We start from the raw sequence: 22,517 nt of genomic DNA on the forward strand, positions 1-22,517 counted from the left end.
TAGATTTACAACAATTTTGGCGCTTAAAGGAAATATTTGTTTAATACTTTTATGCAAAATTTAAGTCTCTCTGTGATTTATTTAAAACTGTTTTAAACATTTTTACAAATAACGTGTATGTATCGAAGTTACCAAAAACTACAAAAGTAATCATTATCATAAATGGATTGATTATACTCAAAATTTAATCAAATCTTGAGATTTCGTTTTTCCATAAAAAACATTTTGTCTTCTTTACAATGTGTACTTTCCTATGTTATACAAATCATGGACAATTTTCTGTCTTCAAACGTAAACGACGGTCGATCGGTCAAGCCGTCCGCCCACAAATTGTATTTTCAAGAATGAGAGAGAAAGCTTCACACTCTCCTTTTTTCTCAACTGTTTGAAGTGTTTAAAGTGCCGAACCCACGGACACGCGCTCTGGGTTAGATGTATAATGGTGGGGGAAATTCCACGTTGCTGTGTAGCTCATTATACACGATCCGACCACTATGCAGTTGGAATTTTAATATCTCCTTCCTTACCACATAATGTAGTTCAAGTTACTAAGAATAAATTCATTAAAAGTCATCAAAGTTACATACACATTCTTACATTTCATACAAGTATTAAAAGTTTCATATATTCTCATGCAATATTAAACTAACATAAGGAGATGGAAGGAATCAAAGTTTCTTTTATCTCCTTGTTTAATTCTACCAAGTAACTGCTTAATCAATGAAAATGAAGTAAAAATGCGACGAATGAAACATTAAATATGTAGCAGGCCCTAGAATCAGTCCTGTTTATTATTATTTTTTTCCTTAGAGATTTCGAGTCAACAATTTTCACGAAGAAATGCGCGTTTTCATCCACCCTTCTATCATCGAAATATCTTTGCTATGAAACTATCAGAAGATATTACACGACTAGTTGCTTACTTATAAGCAAAAATTCCTAAATTTAAACCTTTTTTCTTTAATGCTTATGGAAAGTCTTTTCACTTTTCTTGTATTTACGTTTACTTACTCTTTGTTATGCCTTAATATTCTTATTTGAATTCTATTTCTGATTTTCTTATTATTTCGAGTTTCTTATCTTATTTTACTGGGTTAGTTATTGTATCTAAATGGTTCTGATTTCTGTTGACATTTATCAAAATATAATTTATAAATTGACGAAGAAAAATAAAATGATACAATATAAACAGTTAAATATATTTTATTTTGTATTTATTTTATATTTGATTTTTTATTCAATCTGTATCTGTATTTTGTTTATATTGAAATATTGTTTTAGTTTATCACTTATCGATACGAAAAAACTTTACGGCCCTTTTTTTCGAGAAAACTCGATATATTTAAATAAGTGTGAAATTATAGCTATACAGAAAACTTGAATCTGCCCATGCGTTAAAAATTTCTTATGCGGTTGCCACTGTTATCCAGTAGTATTTGGCCTACGTCAATCTTGCGTTATAGAGGGCCTCTCGAATTCATCTATATAGTAGGCTGACAAAAAAGGACACTGCAGAAAAATAATGTCGAACACGAATGAAAGTGAAATTAGTGAGCGGTGGTAAGCAGTTCTCCGCCCGTTTACTTCTCACCTGGGCGTTGTCTCCTCGAGAACGAAAATCACTCTCCCTTTCAGTTCGCGATCATGGGTGACAATTCTATGAGGTTAGGTGAGTCGGTGATCGATCAATCTTCTGTCGAAATCTACATCTCGTAAATGCCCTTTTTTTAACGTTCTCGTTTTGTACACGTAGAGAACTATGAAATGCTTAAGGCTCTCTACGATTTCAAGGCCACGTTCGCAAAAACCCTTAGTTTCCAAGAGGGCGATTATTTTATTTTATATCAAACCAATACTAAGCAAAGGAATTGGTGGCAGGTGGTCAATAGAGATGGACTTATTGGATATATTCCCTCTAATTATGTTACCACTGTGAAGGTACATGAGAAAGGCAAATGAAAATGTTTTTTTTGTACATTTCAATAAATAATCAATGATCTTACAAAATCAAATAATTTTCAGATACCTTCTCAAATATTGATTGAATTTTTGGAGGATTGTATTGAGAATGTAAAGGTACAGACCAAAAAGCAAACTGGATCATTACAGCTGGACAAGCAGGATCTTCTCCTGAGATTAATAGAGAAAAAGAGACAGGCAGAATCTAATAAAAAGACTAAGAAGCAAGCTCCTATGCCTCCAGATTTTGGCAATACTACGCCAAGCAAAGAAATATCTGTTCATAATGCACAAGAGGGAGCTGTTACCTCTACTCAGAGTAACACATCTTATATGACAGCTCAAACAACATTGCAAGCTAATACCGATAAAGAAGAACCAGTTGTTCCTCAGTGTCAGCGTTCCTCTGTAAGCGACCAAAGAAGACAATCTTTACCACGTCAATCTTCCTCTGACACTCAAAAAATTCAGTCTGAAGTTCATAAAAGTCCTTCTCATAGCAGCACACGACAAACACCAACTAGTTCACCTATAAAGAATAAAGCTTGTGAAATTAATTCCCATACAGCTTATCAATTACTCGACCAAGTGCGTAGAAATACTCAATTAAGTTATGAGATGTCCAAAGTAGCAGTCATGGTAGTTGTTTCTGGGTTGCAACAATTGTTACCCAAAAATGTTGGTCATTATTTTGATGCATTGTTGCACCAGCTGGAAACACCATTTACAGTGTCACAAATGAGTATAGAAGAAACATATGATGCTAATAGATTGAAAGTAATTTTTACAGAGCTTACTTCTTGCAAGGAAGATTCGCAACAAAGAAATTGGATGCTTTATGAAGATGAATCTATTATTGTGGATTATATAAAGGAACTTACCTCTATTTTGGTACATTATACACTATTTTTGAAAAACGAAGTGCTTTATGCTTAAATGTACAACTAATTTATCAATTTTGTAGACAAATGCAGATGCAAATGTATCTAGGTATATTTTGCAACAGGATCAGTACAATGGGGTTAATGTACTAATACAGTATTATCAGATGGAGCCAAGGTGGACTATTAGGCAATTGCTATTACAATCCTTTGGAGTAATGTGTAGTCTAGATTCTGTGATTTTGACCATAATGTTGAACAGTGTATTACCCATGGAACTAGCAAGGTAATATTAAGCAAATTCTAAACAAATATATGTAATGTTCGATTAACAATCTGAAATGTATCTTTAAATAGAGATATGAGGAGTAATCCTAGAAATGTGACAAAATTAAATTATTCTTCATTATTGCTTACTATGATTTTTTCAATGGGTGAACCCATGCCAGTTACGCATTTGGGTGAGTAAAGTAGGTTTGCGTTACGTTTGTTAGTTTATTTCATTATCGCGGTATTCTTTTTACTTGTTGCAATGTCTCTTATTGTAAATTTCGTTACAGAACAACTAGGCCCAGACTTTATAGCGTTCATTCTGGATTTAATAGAGAATCCACCTGACATGGATTTAGAAGATCAAATTCCTGATTTGTTTGTAAATTTGATATTGTCCTACAATTTACAATTCACAAATTCAGAAAATATAGTTTTGAACGCTTTGAAGGAAAGAACTGTGGCGAAAATTTTTACCGAGAAAATATTGTTTCTGTTCAATAGAGAAGGTAAGCAGCTTTCTGAAAGCACATAAGAGCAAAGTACAGACTTCAATAAACTTATGCTATATGACACAGAGGATCCTGTGCGAATATTCGATCACGAACCGCCACCGCCACATTCCGTGTTGAAACTATTTATTGACCTGTTCAATAACGATGTCACAGCAAGTCTTTTTTATACAAATGATGTAAAGGTTCTAATTGATATTATATTGCGGCAGCTATACGACATGTTTCCCGGCGATAAGGTACTAAGATACAATAAAAAGGGTTCACTTTTAGCCTCATATGATTGATACACAGTGATAATTTTTATAGCGCAGACAATATTTAGAGTTGTGTCGTAGAGTGCTTCGCACTTCCAGTTACAACGAACACAGATATCGTTCGGAAGATTTATTGAAATGCTTTACAAGGTCTGTATTAATTACAACACGTAACGGTGATTGTCACAATAAAAGGTAAATTTCATTTTACAGAATATTTTGTGAAGAGACTGGAGAGAGCCAAGAAGATCAACAATCGGTACGCGAGATTGGCAATGAATTTCCACATTTATTTAAGATGTGACATTTATTTTCGCCCTCCGATAACAAAGACTTGGAGGAGGACGATTTACAGACTCTTGTATAAACAAGACTTCGGTATGTACGTAACACAAAAAAACGACGAAGAACCAAGTTACTGATCAGAAATCTTCTTTATTTTTCTAACTTCTATTTTGCATATATTTTGCACAGCTAATGTAATTATCGAGAACGCACACGATTTGCAGAATCTTTAAACGCATAAAGATTATATTTTTCCCTGCTTTAATCTTTATAGTAAATGTTACTATTTATTCTAGATAAAAAGGAAAAGTTAAAGACACTAATTAACTAGCGTTTAAAAAATTATTGTATATATATAGTAAAGAGAAACTCTTTCTCATTCTAAGCATGAGGACCATCAAAGTACATAGTCATTCCCATTTCTCTAATAGATGAAAGGAATTTAGCAGTAATGAAATTAAGTAGTCTGCCTGCATGGATAAAATCGCAGAGTACAGTTTTGTTCTAATATGCTATTTAAAGATGAATTCGAATACGTAAAAGTTCTCTCTATAAGGGCAAAAGATTCTTCATTGGAAAAATGATGAATTTAGTCCTAAGTATGGTCTCTTCTCACCTATAAACCATAGTCTAGTCCACGCCTTTGCGTGTCCGTATAGTATTCTAAGTCATACATTATTTCCTAATTTATGATCGACACTTTCACGATAGCGATATATTTAGCGTATATATAATTCGAGTAACGTAAACAATTCGTTTCGCGAGCTTTCGCAATCGCGGCATAGAATTCTCGAATTTCGCGAATTCACGTCGCATTGAAATTTCAAAGTTTATTAGTGCCACTATTACATATAGTTATCAAACTTTCTAGTCTATTGCTAGCAACTCTATTTTTTTAAAAGTATTGTACCACGTTACGTTTGCAACTATTGATATGTCAATTACAAAGGAATCTCAAATTATTGTGATTATAAATCAAATGTTAAATGAAATAAAAAAAAGTTTAGGTGAATAACTTGCAGAGTCCCTTATTTATCCTAAAGAAATAGGGAAGATAAACCTTATCATAATAAAACTGTCACAACTAAATTAATACTTAATGAAGCTTTTCTCTTAAATGACTTCTAACAATTGATTCTTGAATCATTGATTAAACAGTAATATCATAATATTTTTATGTAGAATAATGCACTCTGAATATAAAATAATCCACATTGAATCTAAACTTTGAGGTTTATTTTTCAATGTGATGTAGAAAGCTCTTTTTTTTGTTTTATTTACCTAGAATCATTGATTCAGTTATCTCCAGAAAATGAAACAACAGTGATGTCTTTTCAATGGTATTTTATTAACAACAATAAATACTGTCCATGGAAAACTTAGCAGGCGTGATTGCAAGAGTATGGAACATGTGATTTCGTTACTTTATAATTAATTACGATTCGCGTACGAAACGGTTAATTTGCGGCACTCGTTAAACAGGAGGAAAATCTGGTGCGAGGCCATTGTAGAGACATTGAAGCCATTCTGAAGCCGTCTCGAGATCCGACGAACTTGTCTCTGAAGAACCGGAGACGCGTCATGACGTTAAGAGAAGACCTTTGTACGCTTTTGAAACACTGTTCTCGTGCATTGTATATTATTTTTTTTTTTTTTGCTTTTAGAAACACGCAGATAATTAGTTTGAAGTAACGTGACCGTCGCACATATATTGTCTTTGAGTTGGTGTGCTGTATCACCAGTCAGGACGTTTATTCTCCAGTCATCATCTCCATGAATTCTGAAACAAAGAGCTTTAGTTTTTTAATACTGCACTTTCCTCGAGCAATGAGTTTTGATAATGGAAGAACTAAGCTGGATTCTTCCAAATAATTAAGGAAATCTATGCTTGTAGAATAAAACAAACAATTGATTCTGAAGAATAAACAAAGTACTAGATTCTAAAGAATAGATAATGGAATTGAACTGTAGTGTTCATAATAATGAAGGATTTTATATCTATAGAATGAATCATAATCCAATATAATATAAACTTCCAAAGTAAAAGTCAAATATCAAATTGAAATTCTAAAGAATAAATCAGATACCTCAAATACAGAAAGTTTCTGTATATTCAGCAGAATATTTACAAAGTATTTAGTAAGTTGGTTTAGTTGGTTAAGCAGAGTAATGTATTTAAAAAAATTATCACTTCCTTTTTTGTCTGTTAACTTCTCTTTTCTTCTCAGTTTTAGCTAAATGTTCATTGAGAATCAAACTGGTTGTCCAAAGTATTATCCTAAGTGTCTAAAGTATTCATAAATAATGAAGGCTCATAATCCTACTGCATTGCTTAAAATACGGTACGTCAAAGAGTAACAAGTTTAACGTTAAGCTCTCCAAAACAAAATGAAGAAAATAATTATATTTGCGGCACTGTGGATGCATCTGAGATATTATTTACCAATTCGTATATCTTGCTGATATTGGCAACGTTACACAGAGGATAAATTAATGTTGATACGCGGAGCAGTTTGCAGGTTGTTCGGCATTGAGGAAGCAGACCGGAACGGAGAAATGCCAAGACTCGTATATCGAAGTTGGAACGAGACGCGGGTGGTAGCTTGCATAATCGCTAGAAAGTCAAATATTTTGCGCACACGGAAAACTTGGACACCCGCGTGATTCAGTGACAAGAAGATTCCAAAAATAATGGTAACAGGGACTGTTATTACTTTATACATTACAAGTAGATATAATAGATTTTATGATTCTTATGACAAGAGAAAATAATGATGATTCTTGTTACTTCATAAATTGTAGGTGTATACAAGACATAAGAAGTTTAGTCTCTATTCCACGATGAAGTGTATAATTGACGTTTACAAAGAGAAGAGGATAAAGCAAATAGCAAAAACGTGTTAATCGTTTCAAAAAATTTGTAAATCATAATTCAACAAATACGAAAGTTTGGAGTTATGAAAACTCGAGTTTATTTTTTAAGTAAACACGTAAATAGCAAAGCATAACAGTGGCGATCTCGATCCATCGATCACATATAAATACACTCAAATGTTCGACGTGTATCGTTTGAAACGATGCTTGGACAGTATGGCTGACTCTCCAGCATGATAACAAATAGTAATGTTATTTATTGCATTGCTTACACTTGAGTTTTGCAATGAGAGAAGTAATAATAATACTTCCAATAAACTGAAATTGCTTATAGAAATGAAATAAATATAGTCTGCTTAGTGTCCAAAGAATAATGATATGAGAAATAGAAGAACTAATGTAATCATTAGACTGAAACTATTCAATGCATTCAACTGCAGTTTTTAATCTTCATTGAATGGACCTTTTGAATTATTGGAACAGAGGATAGTAATGAGATACCAATCGTTATTTATAAACACATGTCTATGTGTTTACATTATAACCTGCAATAAGTAATAGTAACATTTTAAGGAAATACTTACCATCAAAGTCAACGGTACCAGATCCATCAGAGTCAATTTCTTCGATCATGATGTCCAATTCCTCGTCCGTAAGTTGGTCGTCGAGTTCTCTCAGAATTTCGCGCAAACAGGTAGTTGGGATGTAGCCATTTCCTGTGAAAAAAATAGTTTTGATACACATAGATCATTGCATTAAATATACGGGATCATTCTATAAGTAATTCGCTGAAAAACGTTAAAATTTGTTATTCTCAAAGAGCCATACATGTTGAAAACTAAATTCAAATCCATAATCTATAGGTGTTTATCAAAACCTCAGAAAAATATATAAATTGAAAAGAGGGATAATAGGAGTTACAGCTAAATAAAAGTAGCTGCAAACGAATAATAATTGCTCATTAATCGTACATGCCATGTTTGAGAAATATAATAAAATTCGCATTACTTATGGGACCGGTTCCTTCGAGATTTAATTACCGCTCGATCGCGTAACATGATTTATAAATCGAATCGGGAGGAGCAGGGGGGACAGGGGGACATTTCGACCGGGCAGAACGAGCGTATTAATACACGTCCGAAACTCTTTGGCTTAATCGTAATTCATGGAGGCATCGTGACGAAACGCGACCGATTCTTGGCCTGTGGCCCATCTTGGTTCGTGGGTTGCGAGACTGCTCGAATTCGGTCAGCTTTCATTCCCATGCGAAACGAGACGTCGTCGGTGCTTTTACTACGTATTCCGAGAACTGGAGCTATTCCGGTCCGAACGGTATACGTCTTTCTTCGTTCTTGTTTCGCTTTGTTTTTTCGCCGCCTTGTTGTCCAGTTTATCATGGACGACAATAGCTGCGGGATTTTATATCGATGACCGGTAAAAATAAAAGAAGAAACTGAAACATCGGGGAAATAATTTTTCGTTTTTCTTAGGCTTTGTAAAAACGCAGCATCGAGAATACTGTTAAGAACGAACATGGTTTGTAGTTTTTCGATGTACGATTTCTAAGTTTCAGTTACTTTTTCGATGCGTTATAGGTACTGGATGAGAAATTTGTACCGACTTGCATTTTGGTCGAGATTCAAGAAATATTGAGAACAATAGAAAGGAAAATTGATAAAGAGTTGTCAAATAAACGAAACATTTAAAAATTTACCTTCTTTGTCATACAGTCTGAATGCTTCTCGGAGTTCCTTCTCAAGGGCTTCAGCATCTTCTTCTACGATGAACTTTGCGGCCAATGTGACGAACTCTTCGAATTCAAGGCGTCCGGATTCTAGAAATCGGTGATGAATTCTGTTAACGAATCGATGTTTATTTTTGTTCTATTGGAGGTTAGATTAAGTCTGCGTTTTAGGTCTAGTTCAAAAAGAATCGTAACACTCCGGTAGACCTTTGATTAAGTTTACAAAATAATTGTAAATTAAAAACCAGGAAAAATAGTACAAACATTTTGCGAGTTATTGTTATCACATTCGTACTCTGAATCTGCTCTTAAATTAATTCATGTTTATTTAAGTATAGAGTATAATATAAAAATGTATATCATATCAATGTTCTGTTATATACATAATGTAAAACATACACAAATTCTTGTATTTTAGTCTCAAGAAACATTATTAATTTGCATCAAGAATGCTACGACTTTATCTCGAAATATCTAGAATTAAGGGTAAAGGTTCAAAGGCATCCTAAAATGTTTTCAAGTAGAAAGCTTTGAATGCATCTAAGCGTTGAAAATCTTGAATAACTCGATTGTCTTAAGCGTTTTTCTGTAAAAAGGCAAACATGTGGAAGATTTCAAAGAATACAAAAATAAAATTCTGTATAGAATACTGATTAATAATGAATGATACAATTCTACAGTTTTTAATGGTCTCGATTAAATGCCCAAGACTTTCATCATTTTCAAGCCTATCTTAAGACATTTTCTTTATTCGTTTGAAAATTTCCAAGCAAGTGCATCGAAGTCTCCACTAAAAGAGGTACAGTTTTTTTAAAACAAGTATTGTAAACAACAATGAGGTACGTAGGAGTGAAGATTGTCGATTCTCTCGTGTATCCCACAACTGGAAACAAATTTGTTGCAGTGTTGCAGTTTTGTCCGACCAGTATTTGACTCGCACTACTTACTGTCAGCATCAACTTCCTCGATCAACTCATCCAGGATCTTCTTGTTGAAAGGCTGACCCATCAGTCTGAGAATGTCGGCCACCATGTCGGTGGGGATGCTCCCGCTCTTCTCCCTGTCGAAGCTGTCGAACGCTTTGCGAAGGACTGGAAATAAATCATTACGTTTTTCGAGAACTTCGAGGGACGATCGTTTTCATTCGGAAAGATACATAAAAGTTCTCAAATAACGTATCGCCTTTTATCGGGCGCTACTTGAACAACAATCAACGTATTAATTTTTTCCAGCCGTCTTCGGTCGTCGCAGACAACTGTATCCGGACTCGTAAGGATCTGGACGAAGATAGAAGAATCACTGGGAACGAAACTCGGTTTCACTTTCGTCGGCACGTCGGGTTGAGAGCTCTCGACGATACGGTTCAGATTTAGAATCCGATGTTAATGCCCTTCCGTACCCCCGCGATTCTGGCTCGGAGCTCAGTTGGCCTGATGCACCATCGTTCATACTAGTTAGAACGTTTATTTATCGTCGTCGACCGACGGCGATCCGCGCGATGAAATTTTACGGTAATTTACGCGGTAACGTATACGTTGATCCGCGAAAAAATGTAGAACACTGTACACGGAACGATAGAGAGGAATTATTCAACGTATATACGAAAACGATCGTAGCACAGCGTTCCCGAACAATTCGTGAGGGAAAGATCGACTCTGTACTCGATAAAAAAATATTTGAATTCCGATCAATGTCTAGAGCAAGCTAAGGTACACGATGATTCGAAAACAATTGAACACGTCCAAGAATGTAATATTTTGTAACCGAGTCTGCCATAAATCAAGCTACACAAATTAGTCGGACCGTGAACAAAGTGTGAAAGTGCCAAATTCGCTTAGACATTTTGGTAACGAACTTAGGTGACGAATAATAAATCGTTTCGAGGGTTCAATTCGTCTTGCTCCGTTACGTGTACAGTTACTCGTTCACAGAGTGATTCTCCAATGATTGTAAGCGTTACGATTTTCATCCAAGCTGTACGATAACGACCAGGTGGTTCAATTCGTTGACCACGAATGGTCGTTGCGTTTGTTTCTTGTCGTTTATTTTCTAATGCAGCTAAGGTCATCGTAGACCGATCATCTCGATCAGCGGCTGGATGAAACTCGTGTCGCGTTTTTCGGAATCAGCGAGACACGCGCAACGGGCTTCTATTTTTCGATCGTTGAGTCGCTTCCCTCTGGAGAATCCTTCCTCTATTTTTACCAATCCGATTCTCGCGATCGAATCGTCACGCGATACGCGCTAACTCGGTTCCGTAGCTATACATAGCCACCCGCTGGCTGCCCTCGATCGAATCGATGCACAAATAAACTCTGGGAACGCAGCTTGTAGAAGTGGAGATAACTTATCCGGCTCGCACGTTCCTCGCTCTATTTTAATTTTTTTTTTCTCGCGTTTAACGGTCCACGGAGGTTTCCACTCTTTCGAATCAAAAAGCGTGCGAATTTTTCAACTTATCACCGAGCGAGCGGTGTATCGAACACTCTCTAGAGCATTTTATAAATATTTCTGTTTCAAATCGTTTTAACGAACGTAATTATTTTGTATTCGTATTATTAATTTTTATCACGATATTCGAGCTCGAGGAGTATTATCTTTTCATAATTTTGAAAAACCGTGGAATTTTTCATTTTATTAATTTCATCGACAGTTTTTTCTTTCGAAGTAAATTGCGCAGCATTTATATATAATTTGTCAATTCTGTTTGCGAATGAGTTATTGGGTTACACGAACTGTTCGAATGTTACTTTTTACTTAGTGATTATTTAAAGAGGACTCTTGAGACGCGAAGAAGTAAATAATTTAGTTTTTGCGAGTCTAATGGTTCGAGATTGAAATGATAACACGAAGTATGGTGCAGAAGGTGTTCAATGAAAGATGTTTGCTAAACCGTGTCAAAAGAAAGGCTAGGTTAATTCTAGGCAGGGTTATTTTTTTTTTATCTCGACCATGCATTTTTAACTCGATTACTATAATACTTTCTCTAAGGGCTCTAAATCTGTGCCATTTCGTTCGTGTCCCGTGTAAGACTGCTTCATCAATGTTGGTAGAAAAATTGTTATCTATATCTATCTTTGAAAATTGAGCAGATCTCTAATGTTTGTACAACATTGTTTCCTATCGTTACAGATTAACTCGCGTTACCAACATGCAACTATGGATCACCTCATGACCAAAGGAAAATTTTCTTCTCCCTTTTTGCAACTCGAGGAACCATCGACCAAGTATAATTTCCTGCCTGTGGACGGATACAGCACGTTCCCGTGATCGACCATGGACTTTTTCTCTTCTGAAATTACACCCTGGCAGTGGTAACAAAGCTGCTCTCTTCTCTGTTTCGCGAGTTTCGTGACGAGGACGAACGTAAGACGATCGAGGGACTAAAGATAGTTGAGCCCGTAACGCCGCGAGATCTTCCGGAACGATTAAACGAGGTTTACGTTGATGGAAGGGTCAGGAAGCCGAAAGGGAAGCGTCGAGCGAGAAAGAGTGAGAACTAAATTTAGTTTGCGTCCAGTAAACACGATACCGCTCGCTTTCGACGAACGTCGAGGGGATTGAAACACCAGAAAGCCAAGAATGGCGCGTCGAGACGCCTGAACACTGGCCTACGTTGAATTAACAACGGATCTATATCCGTTGCATTTACATTTAATGTTTCGAAATATAAGACGATCAAACGTAACGTGCATTCTATGGATATTAATCAACGCGGATCGATTATAATCATTGTTACGAATTCCGGTCGTCGATCTCCCTCTGTACTTTTCGCTGTCGATTTTCAAAAATTATATTGTGCGGTATAACCTAAAATCGTGGTTTCGAATTAATTTGTAAACTCTCACAGTTTCTCGTGCTCGCAACGACTACCACTTTTCACCTATTAATCGTACGCACTTCCATGAACCTCAAGTTCAAATATAGTCACGTTTGGTAAACACGATACAACTCTTCCTCCGTTGATATTCGATCCTGGAGAGCAACGAGGCGGGTTCGCGAATCTTTTTTTAGCCCGTTCCGTTTGCATTCGACGAGTAACTTTCTTTAACGTGTCGATGCCGAACGATATCGCGAATTAACACGAAAATCGACCGGTGTCGGTTTTAATGTTTAATTACTGACTGCTACGTACCAGCGATTTGTTCAGGGGGAAGTTCGTCGGCCTGTGAACACAAACATAATTGAAATTCGACTTCCACGTTCTCTTGCACCGTTAACGACGACAATTTCGGAGATTATTAATTTATTAATTATTCATCTGTTATCGGAGACGTTCCAAGAATTATCGACGAAAATTTTGTTATTTCTCTGCGAGCTTGTTACGGATAAATATGAAGACGATCGATCGAAGAAACTTCAAAAGTGGACGTGCATTGGTTAACATCGATTAAAAAAAAATACGTGCATTCTCCAATCACGATCAATTATTATTATTATTATTATTATTATTGTTGTTGTTGTTGTTACACGACCGACACCGTGAGTTTGTAACTCGAATGGGTAATTCACGAGAAATGATTTTAGTGTCGTCCGAGCTCTGCGCTCGGAACTTAACGCGCGTAGATATAAGTATATACAATCGGAAGTCGAGCCGTTTCTTTTCTTCCGTCGGTTCGATGATTTATTTGAAACGATAATTTGTCACGATTCGAACTCGACACGCGGGACAACCGCGTCGAAGCAAACTTGTCTAGGTCGAAATTGAAACTTTTACTTCGAACCGTCGCGAAGAAAAGAGGCTCGACTGTAAAAAGTTCGCCATCTAAGTAACAATCACGTTTCCAGGACCTCGCATCTCTGGAACAACAATCTGCACCCGCGGATTTCGGCCGATTTCGATCACCGGTTAGGCTGCAATCACTGTGCACGATAAAGGATCAGAAACAATGTGTGAAACAAAAATCACAGGCCAGAAGAGACGTTGCTGCGAGAGAGAGAGAAAAAGAGAGAGAAAAAAAAAATTGGAAAATAAAAGTGTGAGAGAAACAGAGAACAGTGGATGCAGGCATTCCTTGGAGCGAACGGGTGAAACAACGTTTTTCATTTAACGGCAGACTTGGTTTCGTGTTTTTTATTTCAACAATTCAGCTCCAATTAGCGATTCTAGCTTATCCGATTTTCTTCTTCTTTTTAGATAATACGTATACCGAACGAATATTGGGGCAATTCGAAGAGAATCGATTTCAAAAATTTGTATTTTGCACGGTGAATTGAATTTATCTTCGATGGAATTTGGTACCGTGACGAAACAAGCTCCGTTTTCGTTTGTAAATTGCCATGAAAGGATAAAAGAGAAAGTCTCGAGTATTCTTGATGCTTCGAAACGAATCTTTCGTCGTATCGTGTGCCCTTGATCACGCTAGAATCGGAGCTTATAATTTATAAGTTTAGAATCTTATAAATTTTACCCTTCCCCCCTAAAAAAAAAAAAACTACGAGAGTTCCTTCGAAAAATTAGATCGTAATTTCACTGCAAACTCGAATCACCGAATAGTCAATTTCACGACGTTCGTTTCGTCAAAAGATACACGATAAAATGATTACAAAACAAACGGTAAAAGTTGCTTCTACCGATAGGATAAAGATTACTTCCAATTCCTCGACCATCGAACGCGTCTCTTTATTCGTTTATCGCGAGACCGGACAAATTTTTGAATTCGATTCAATCTTTTAATCGCCCACGAAATTCGATATTGCTACTATTTCACTTCCTGTCTGACGTTTGAATTATCTGTTTTCACCCAGGTCCGCGCCGTACACGAGGATAAACGACAGCCAAAGAGATTACAGAAAGACAGAGAGTGGAGGCGAGGCACGACTACGTCAATGAAGAAAAAGAATAATAAAAAAAAAAATACAGTAAATAAGTATCAAGTAAACAGTAGGAAAACGTGTATGTTTACCAGGGCGACGACTTACGATATCATCAATAGAACATACCATGGTGGCGCGGTCTTTTACTTAAAACGTTTACTTTAAAACACTGGGTATACTACTGATACGGGAGGGAGGGTGTGTCGTCTAGTTCGCGTACAGGAGGAACTGATTCGCGAGGTGTTCGTCGTGGTTTTACGTATGGTGGAGGTTTTGCTGTCCGTCGAGCACTGTCACGAGCAACAGCCACCGTCGCGGTAATATTCGAATAGGAGGATATAGCGGTTGCGTGCCGGACCCGGACCGCACCCCGCGACCTCCAGCCAATCCTGAGCTCTCCTCTCTTCTCTTCTCTTCGCTTCGCTACTCGTAGCGGGCCTTAAAGCTTTTGGAAAGGCGCTTGCCGCTATTTCTGGGATGCAGACGGTGCCGCGAGGCTCGAAATCAGGGCCGTCTTTTCGTTTTCGTCTCCAGACCGTCTCCCCGTGCTCTATCCGCGTCTAGAAAACGATTTTCCCGTGCAACGAACACCGTGGTATATGGTAACGAGCCGTTTCTAACGTTTTCTCGAACGGGACGGTGTCAAGGTATTATCTAAGCAGCTAGTGGACTCTTAACGATCTTCAAGTAGGTGCACAAGGTCTAAGATAGTGGTTTAGACCTTTGCGGTACAATCGAGGTATTATCTTAGTAGCTAGCTGATTCTTGACGATCTTCAAGTAGGTCCACAAGGTCTGAGATAGTGGTACAATCCCTGTGGTATAATCGAGGTATTATCTGAATAGCTAGCTGATCCTTGATGATCTTCAAGTAGGTTCACGAGGTCTAAGATAGTGGTTTAGATTTCTGTGGTATAATCTGGATACCAATGATTTACTTCTTCGGGTGTTGAGACATTTAGGTACATCGAGTGCAATCGTATTCAATTATGAGAGTATTTACTAATCTTCATACAGGTTTCGTAGAGATATTGTTTCTAAAGTCTCTATTGGTCTCATTTTAGGATTTTAATTGTAAAATCAAAGAATCGATGTTAAAGAGAAGATATTAGGTTCTTGAGAACCTTTGATCTCCAGATCTTGGTTGTCACGTAGAGTATAAACAATTCTACGGTTGATAGACGTCTCTGGTCCGAGTCAACGATACTGTAATGTTTAAGAATCGATATTATACCTTTGTGACAAAATTCTGTCAGCGTTCAATGCTTGCCAGGCGCTTAAAGAAGATAGTGTTATCGTTTGAAGCAACAACGACTCTCTTTGTTACAGTAGTTGCTTTGGTACATCCAAGAATCTATATTGAAGAATAAATATACGAAATGAGTGAAAAGGACATGGTTGAATGATGTAGAAGACTATTTACCTGGCAAAAAAGCCAACAAAGGGAAAATAATCGAAAAGATTATCAGAAGAGGCTGACTGGAATGTTTTTAAAAGATTCTTCTCTTGTATTTACCAATGAACAACCGAATATCCGAAGGAAGGTGTTTTAATTTTAGACTTCTGGAACCGTTACATTCACTAGAGAGGTTCCTGAATCGTTCATTGAATCGACTGTGTCGCGTACGTATTTTTGAGAATGATATCCGCCGCACCGGTTACGAAAATAGAAAATGATAATTTCGTGGTCAGCGTAAGCGACAGTAAAACGCGCGTACACTGTTGAAATCGATGTAAGGACTTATTACTCGAAACCGAGAACAGCTTTCGTGCTGACCGAAACAATAGAAACAATCTGTGCTTAAACGAGAATCAATCTGCGCGATATAATTTCCGAAAAAACATGATTTAAAAAGCTATCTTTTATCAAAATCCTTCTATTAAGTACATAGGTGCTCTGGTCACTTTTAAGGTTCAATTTTCTAGACCCTGATAGATCCATGAGGATCTAGACTTTGATATATCCACGGGAACCTAAACTCTGATAGTTCCACAGGAACACAGACTCTGATATATACGTGAGGACCTAGACTCTGATAGATTCATGAGGACCTAAACTCTGATAGATTCATGAGAATTTAGACTCTGATATATCCATGAAGACCTAGAATCTGATAGATTCATAAGGACTTAGATTCTTGATCCATTCTTTGAACACAAGATCCTTTAACTGCTTTCAGTAATAAAGTAAAGAATCATCGAGAGAAGTCTCTGTAAACTCGAAGGCCTCTCTCGATGATTCCGCAACAAGGATCCAAATCGTACATCGTTGCACAATCGGGTGTTTTAACGCTGCGGCGTAAATATTTCAAATAGTTGAAAGGAATAAAAAAAAAAAGAATAACTTCGTTGTAGATTGAAACGCTCAACAGCCCATCCTTTTCCGTGTTTTCATCTGAGATTTCATCAACAAAGTCAAGTAACTTGAAGAAGACAGAGATTAGCAAAGAAATGTAGGAGGTTCGATGGATAGTTGCCAGTGAGCGACTTTTCCAATCTGGATACTGGTCTAGGAAAACAATAAACATTATTCTTCCATACCTCAATGCCTTGTGCTTCTGACGTAAAAAATTCTCCTTGTTGTTCAGTTTCGTTCTTGATCCAAATTGAAGGATCGTATTTTTGAAGTCTGCTTCTGTAAAGAAATTATATTGCACCTATAAAAGTTTCACGATGCATCGTTGTAAACTGGTTGGGATCATAAACTGCGTGTATATATGAAACCTCGACCGATAGGATGAAATACTCGATGTCTAACCGATGAGGTCGGTTCGATTCCTATAAAAAAATATAGGTAATACGTACACTTTACCTAAATATTGTGACCGTATTATGTACAATGATATTAGATTAGTTTCTTCCAAGACTGTAGAATGGTATGCGTGATCAAGTTTTGTTTATTTTCTTTCGGTTCTAGTTCATTCCTCTTCTCACATTCGTGGATTATATTCTTGAAATATGTTCCTATAAAAATATTAAACCGATTATTAATTACGCTCATTAAATATGTTAACACTAAATTATTTTCTTATGAAATTCTAGATACAATAAGCAGTAAGTTAACATTCAATTATTTTTTTATGAAATTGTAGACTATAATAAGCAATAAGTTAATATTCAATTATTCTCTTATGAAATTATAGGCAACAATAAGCGATCAGTTAACACTAGATTACTTTCTCACGAAATTGTAGATAATAAGCAATAAGTTCCATCAAACTGACGATTCAATTTTTCTGTATTTCACTGGATGTTCAATAGCAAAGTCTCAGATAGAACATTGCCATACATTGACACCCGCTATACGAGTTGAAGATTAAAATATAGAAATGTTGGATCGTTCCCTTTGAAATCGGGGATGGGTAATGCGGTTGTTACTGATGGAACATTGTCGGATAATAAAGTAGCTGGTAATACGGTTCCTTCGTCTGGAGAAGGTGGATTAACACTTTTGGAGAAGATCCAAACTACACGTGTCTAAGTGCCACACAGTACAGTAAACGTTATAAACTACCATTTATCAGCCACTCGAGTAATTAACGGATATTTAGTCCTGTGGAAATTTTGAGATTTCGGTAGGCTCCAATTTTCAGAGTTTCCTGCGTAATAATCGAAGAAAATTGTCGAGACTATGCGAATATCACGCGGCAATATAAATCAAACCAGGAAAATGATACGTTCTTGCCAAATGCACACGTAAGATTGCGCCAATGAAAATTCCTTATAATAAGAAAATCCGCAACATGATTTTCCTTATTACCGGTCGTGGCCACGCTCTATTTTAACTTGAATAACTTTTAGAATAATGCACCCTAAATGAAAGCGTTCCATGGAGATTTATTAATTACATCAGTGGCCACTAAACGTTTGTAGAACGATCTATATAACATCTTGGTATCGCTTAAGTAAATGTTTGTATTTTCACTACTGCACAGGAATAGAATATACAATTTGGCGAGGGATTTTCCTTCGGCGAGCTATACGCTGGCAAGGCTCCAATTTAAACAAGCAAATAAAGCATTAGAATGGCCCGTGTTAGACTGCTTATAATGCATTACAATCTGTGATTTGCTCTAATTCGTCATCTGCAATACAACTGGTTTAATTGATTCGTATTAAAATTTTCAGCTACTTGCGGACGATTGCCTCCGTTAATGTAGTCATCCGCTTTGCCAGAAAGATGAATTTTCTAATCGCGAAATTTTCGATAATAAGCGCAGTCCGTTGATTTCCCGACCGTGTATTCTGGGCACGTTGACAAAAGCGGTAAGTGAAACACGATTAATCATTTGTCACGCACTTAAACATAAAATACCCGTAGCCGTAATCTAAGCGTATACTTTTTCCTACGAACATCTATTTGGCATATAACGGCATTTTCTTCAGGGCGGTACTCTGGTTGAAAATAAAAACACATTACGATAATTGTGCCGCTTTTACTTCAAAGGATTTAAATGATGTAGATAATTGAAATTATTATAAATAAAGACGCTTTTATTACACGTTCGCATTCACTCGTATCAAAAGATCATTTACAAAGCCTAGCAGAACCATCTAGTACAATAAATGATTACGTCCACGCTGCATACGTTATTGAGAACCAGTCGATAACAGTGCTAACAGTGCACTTGTTACGCCAACGGAGAATATATAATTAACTGCTGGTGTGAATGTTTTCAGAATATAAAACGAAGATACAATTACAAGAGCTAAAAACAAAGCGTTATTGTAGAAGATCGAAAAAGTTGTTGCTTCGTAATCTGCCACTTCGTTTTTTTTCCACAAGATCCTACAAACAGTTGATCATGTTACATTTTGATTACTCTTATTCGTAGAACATGGGAAAAACATTGATTACCTTTCGTCTTTTTCCTTTTTGCTCATCTTCTTGTCTTCTGCCAACTTTCTGCTCATTTCTTTTGTTACCGCATCCTCCCTCTTCACTGCAATCTGCAACAAGATACATTTTACCTTAAAGAATTCAAAAATGCAGGTGGAACAAGACAATAACTGCTTTACAGTACCTTGTGTTTCAGGACAAATTTAGTATTTTTATACGCGAGTGCAAGAGCGTATGTACTAGCTAACGTGACTAAAACGAAGGAAATCAAGTTAGCGTATATATCAATTAGGTGAATCCTCCAGAAGAGCCCTGTAATAAAACGACAGAGGTTAACTACAGAAAAACTATATTTTCTTTGTAATAATTTGCTCATTCTCGAATGCATGATATAAACATATATTGAAATTTCTCATACGATGTACAAACGCTAATACAACAACGATAAACGTGACATTTATTAAATTTCCTAGCTTCTGTACTCACAGATGGGGATCGCTGACACGATAAAAGCGTTGCCGTAGAACAACGCTGAAGATTTAGTTGATACATTTCGCGAAAAGTCCTGGAGAAGAAGCTCCTCTTCCTTGGTAAACGCTTTCGACTTTCCTGACATTTTTCGCGTTGTTTCCTCAAATACTTCAAGTTTGCACCAAAACAACGAATTGTCACACAATTTCCATGCGAATTGAAAACCTCGTTACCGATTCGACGCGTCTGCGCAGAAATGGGCAGTGTGGAGGCTCGTGTGACAACGTGTCCGTAGGAACGTCATTTCGACAGTGTGTCGCCACATTCCGAGAGAAACTACAGCCACCTACCAGTGAGCATACGAACTAACTCATCTCTACATGCTCCGTAAATAATAAAGCTGATTGCAATAATTAAGAGATCTTATATAATTTTATTTCATTTAAACATTCAATGGAATTTTTAGTCCAAAGCTATCAATTCAGAAACCGATTAAAATACATGACAATAATGGAACATGACATATTTTAATAAGATACTAGGACTTAAGAATATTTTGAGACTCTTATGCATTTAAATAAATTCATTTCGAGTAACATGAGGAATTTTACTTTTTCTCCTTTGCTTCCATTTACTTTGCATGTTCACGTCTTAAAACTTTTCTTAGTTATATATTTATTTAGATCACAAGTTTTCTTCTATAGAGTAATTATGGATATGCGATATGTAAAATAAGTTGAATGTTCCCTCCTAAGCAGTACTGACCATTGCTAACATCTCTAAGCTAATAAACTCTCATTGCATGATAAAATTATATTACCCTGAATCTAGAAATCAATGTAAAAATAAAATACTGATATTTTGTATAATTTTTGTACAATAAATTACTGACTATACTGGGATACAAAATTATCAATTTTTGTAGGGTATGTTACAAGTCCTTAAACTATTTTATTTTTGTACGCGTCTTAAGTATAAAAATCGTCGAGAACATAATTATCATTCTTGTTACGATGTTTCGATTTCTCCTAAATATATTTGTTTGTCACTGGACCCAGAGCAGACTGGAAGAAAAAAATATTTCTTTAAAATAGATGCAATTAAATAAAACACAAAAATATTTATAATATATTATATATTACCTATAGGTTCCTTTGGGTGGAAATCAATATCATTAACAGAACCATTATGACCAGGTAATTTGTACAATATTCTACGACTCGTAGTATCCCAAATATAATGAAATCTGTCTGATGATCCAGCTGATACTTTGCTGCCATCTGGTGACCATGCACACCTCAATAGATTCTGTGTAATAATTATTTAAATAATAAAAATTGTTAAGTATCAAAAATATATATAATAAGGATACAGAATAATACCTTTTCAAAGTTGTGTTGGTGTCCAGAAAGAATTTTGACACAGCGTTCGTAAGGAGCAAACGGCCGTACGTCCCAAATTCTTAATGTATTATCCATAGCATTAGAAAGAATATAGGAGCCATCTGGACTTAAACTCAATCCAGTAATGGTGTCAGAATGTCCTTTAAGTTTGTAAAGAATAGAGTTCTTTCTCAGATCCCATACTTTTATATCATTGTCTATTCCACCGCTTATTACTTGTTCTGCTGTGTCATTAAATGTTACAGCAGTAACCTAGAATAAGAAAAGAATTGACAAAACATTATTTTATAATTAAAATTTCAAGAGTTATAAACAGAATATTAATACCTGATATGTATTGTTTAAAGTATAACACTGTCCTCTTTTCCTGGGATCCCATACACGTATTGTACTATCGTCGCTACCGGAACAAAGTTGTGTAATACCTCTTCGTGCACCCGAAACAGAGTTAACGAAAGAAGTATGGCCCTTGAGTTTTTTAATTCTAGTTCCAGCAACTATATCCCACAAACCTAGCGTCATATCTGTACTAGCAGTGTATAAGTGACTGCCATCAGGACTAAAGTGTAATTCCATAATTGCTCCACTGTGACCAGTCATTGCAGAAATGTTTTCACATTCTCCATAGACATTCCAAATAACTATAAATTAAATATTATATTACATCTATGATATAATACAGGCTTGTAGTTTTTCAGTTTATCGAGTAACATACAAATTTGTCGATCAAAGCCTGTTGAAGCAAGGTATTGACCCTCAGGATGAAACTCAAGAGAAAATATGTCTCCTTGATGACCTTCAAGGAGCATAATTGGTGCAAATAAGGACGATGTTCTAGGTGGTCCCTGTAAAATAACAAAACAAACTCTTCTTAGAAAAATCACTCAACAACCATGGTCAATTAAGGTTAAACTTACATTTTGTACAACCGCTTTTTCCCTGCTACTAAAAACCACTTCATTCTTGGTCCTTTTCGAAGCAGGAACCAATGCTAAAATATCATCGCCTTTACGTTTGTCCAAAATTGGCATAATGAATTATTTAAAACTGTGATTGTATTTACGATCTATTAGGAAACAAGCTTATGACAGATAAATGCATACACAAATGTGCCAGATGGCACTTCGATCGTTGTATCATATTAATTACATCTTTTTGAAAATACTCCACCGATAATACTGCAATTACTTTGTTACGATTGTATA

General features: G+C 36.1%; 4 protein-coding genes and 1 long non-coding RNA gene across 7 annotated transcripts; 1 reads left to right on the forward strand and 4 right to left on the reverse strand.

Annotated features, from left to right (window-relative positions):
- The first annotated feature begins 1,409 nt into the window (after positions 1–1,409).
- Positions 1,410–5,195, forward strand: LOC143147285 (NCK-interacting protein with SH3 domain). Of its 2 annotated transcripts, XR_012992224.1 has the most exons (10): positions 1,410–1,669; positions 1,754–1,938; positions 2,023–2,850; positions 2,924–3,126; positions 3,198–3,301; positions 3,401–3,619; positions 3,689–3,861; positions 3,932–4,029; positions 4,093–4,257; positions 4,461–5,195. XR_012992224.1 is itself a non-coding variant. In XM_076312403.1 (9 exons), the coding sequence occupies exons 1-9, from the start codon at positions 1,645–1,647 to the stop codon at positions 4,181–4,183; spliced, it is 1,926 nt and encodes a 641-aa protein (XP_076168518.1). In that variant the 5' UTR covers positions 1,410–1,644; the 3' UTR covers positions 4,184–5,195. The 2 variants fall into 2 exon arrangements, 1 of the variants encoding a protein (XP_076168518.1); XM_076312403.1 differs by having other exon boundaries at positions 4,093–5,195.
- A 296-nt stretch (positions 5,196–5,491) lies between these two features.
- Tpnci (troponin C type I) lies at positions 5,492–14,901 on the reverse strand. Of its 2 annotated transcripts, none has more exons than XM_076312406.1 (6): positions 14,705–14,901; positions 12,918–12,948; positions 9,730–9,873; positions 8,753–8,872; positions 7,623–7,754; positions 5,492–5,944 (listed from the first exon to the last, which is right to left on the reverse strand). In XM_076312406.1, exons 1-6 carry the CDS (start codon positions 14,726–14,728, stop codon positions 5,916–5,918), a joined length of 480 nt encoding a protein of 159 aa, XP_076168521.1. In that variant the 5' UTR covers positions 14,729–14,901; the 3' UTR covers positions 5,492–5,915. The 2 variants fall into 2 exon arrangements, with proteins under 2 accessions (XP_076168521.1, XP_076168522.1); XM_076312407.1 differs by having other exon boundaries at positions 14,726–14,899.
- Positions 9,880–12,910, reverse strand: LOC143147291 (uncharacterized). Its single transcript, XR_012992225.1, has 2 exons — positions 11,951–12,910; positions 9,880–10,212 (listed from the first exon to the last, which is right to left on the reverse strand). It is a non-coding gene; the product is annotated as an uncharacterized LOC143147291 (long non-coding RNA).
- A 4,118-nt stretch (positions 14,902–19,019) lies between the features above and the next one.
- On the reverse strand, positions 19,020–20,173 carry LOC143147288 (translocon-associated protein subunit gamma). The gene is made up of 4 exons (XM_076312405.1): positions 19,925–20,173; positions 19,623–19,750; positions 19,457–19,548; positions 19,020–19,387 (listed from the first exon to the last, which is right to left on the reverse strand). The coding sequence occupies exons 1-4, from the start codon at positions 20,052–20,054 to the stop codon at positions 19,189–19,191; spliced, it is 549 nt and encodes a 182-aa protein (XP_076168520.1). The 5' UTR covers positions 20,055–20,173; the 3' UTR covers positions 19,020–19,188.
- A 215-nt stretch (positions 20,174–20,388) lies between these two features.
- On the reverse strand, positions 20,389–22,420 carry LOC143147287 (U5 small nuclear ribonucleoprotein 40 kDa protein). Its single transcript, XM_076312404.1, has 6 exons — positions 22,230–22,420; positions 22,028–22,157; positions 21,640–21,953; positions 21,292–21,564; positions 21,052–21,217; positions 20,389–20,973 (listed from the first exon to the last, which is right to left on the reverse strand). The coding sequence occupies exons 1-6, from the start codon at positions 22,341–22,343 to the stop codon at positions 20,918–20,920; spliced, it is 1,053 nt and encodes a 350-aa protein (XP_076168519.1). The 5' UTR covers positions 22,344–22,420; the 3' UTR covers positions 20,389–20,917.
- Between the last annotated feature and the right edge of the window lie 97 nt (positions 22,421–22,517).

The sequence above is a fragment of the Ptiloglossa arizonensis genome, chromosome 5 (assembly GCF_051014685.1).
Source record: "Ptiloglossa arizonensis isolate GNS036 chromosome 5, iyPtiAriz1_principal, whole genome shotgun sequence".
NCBI lineage: Eukaryota > Metazoa > Arthropoda > Insecta > Hymenoptera > Colletidae > Ptiloglossa > Ptiloglossa arizonensis.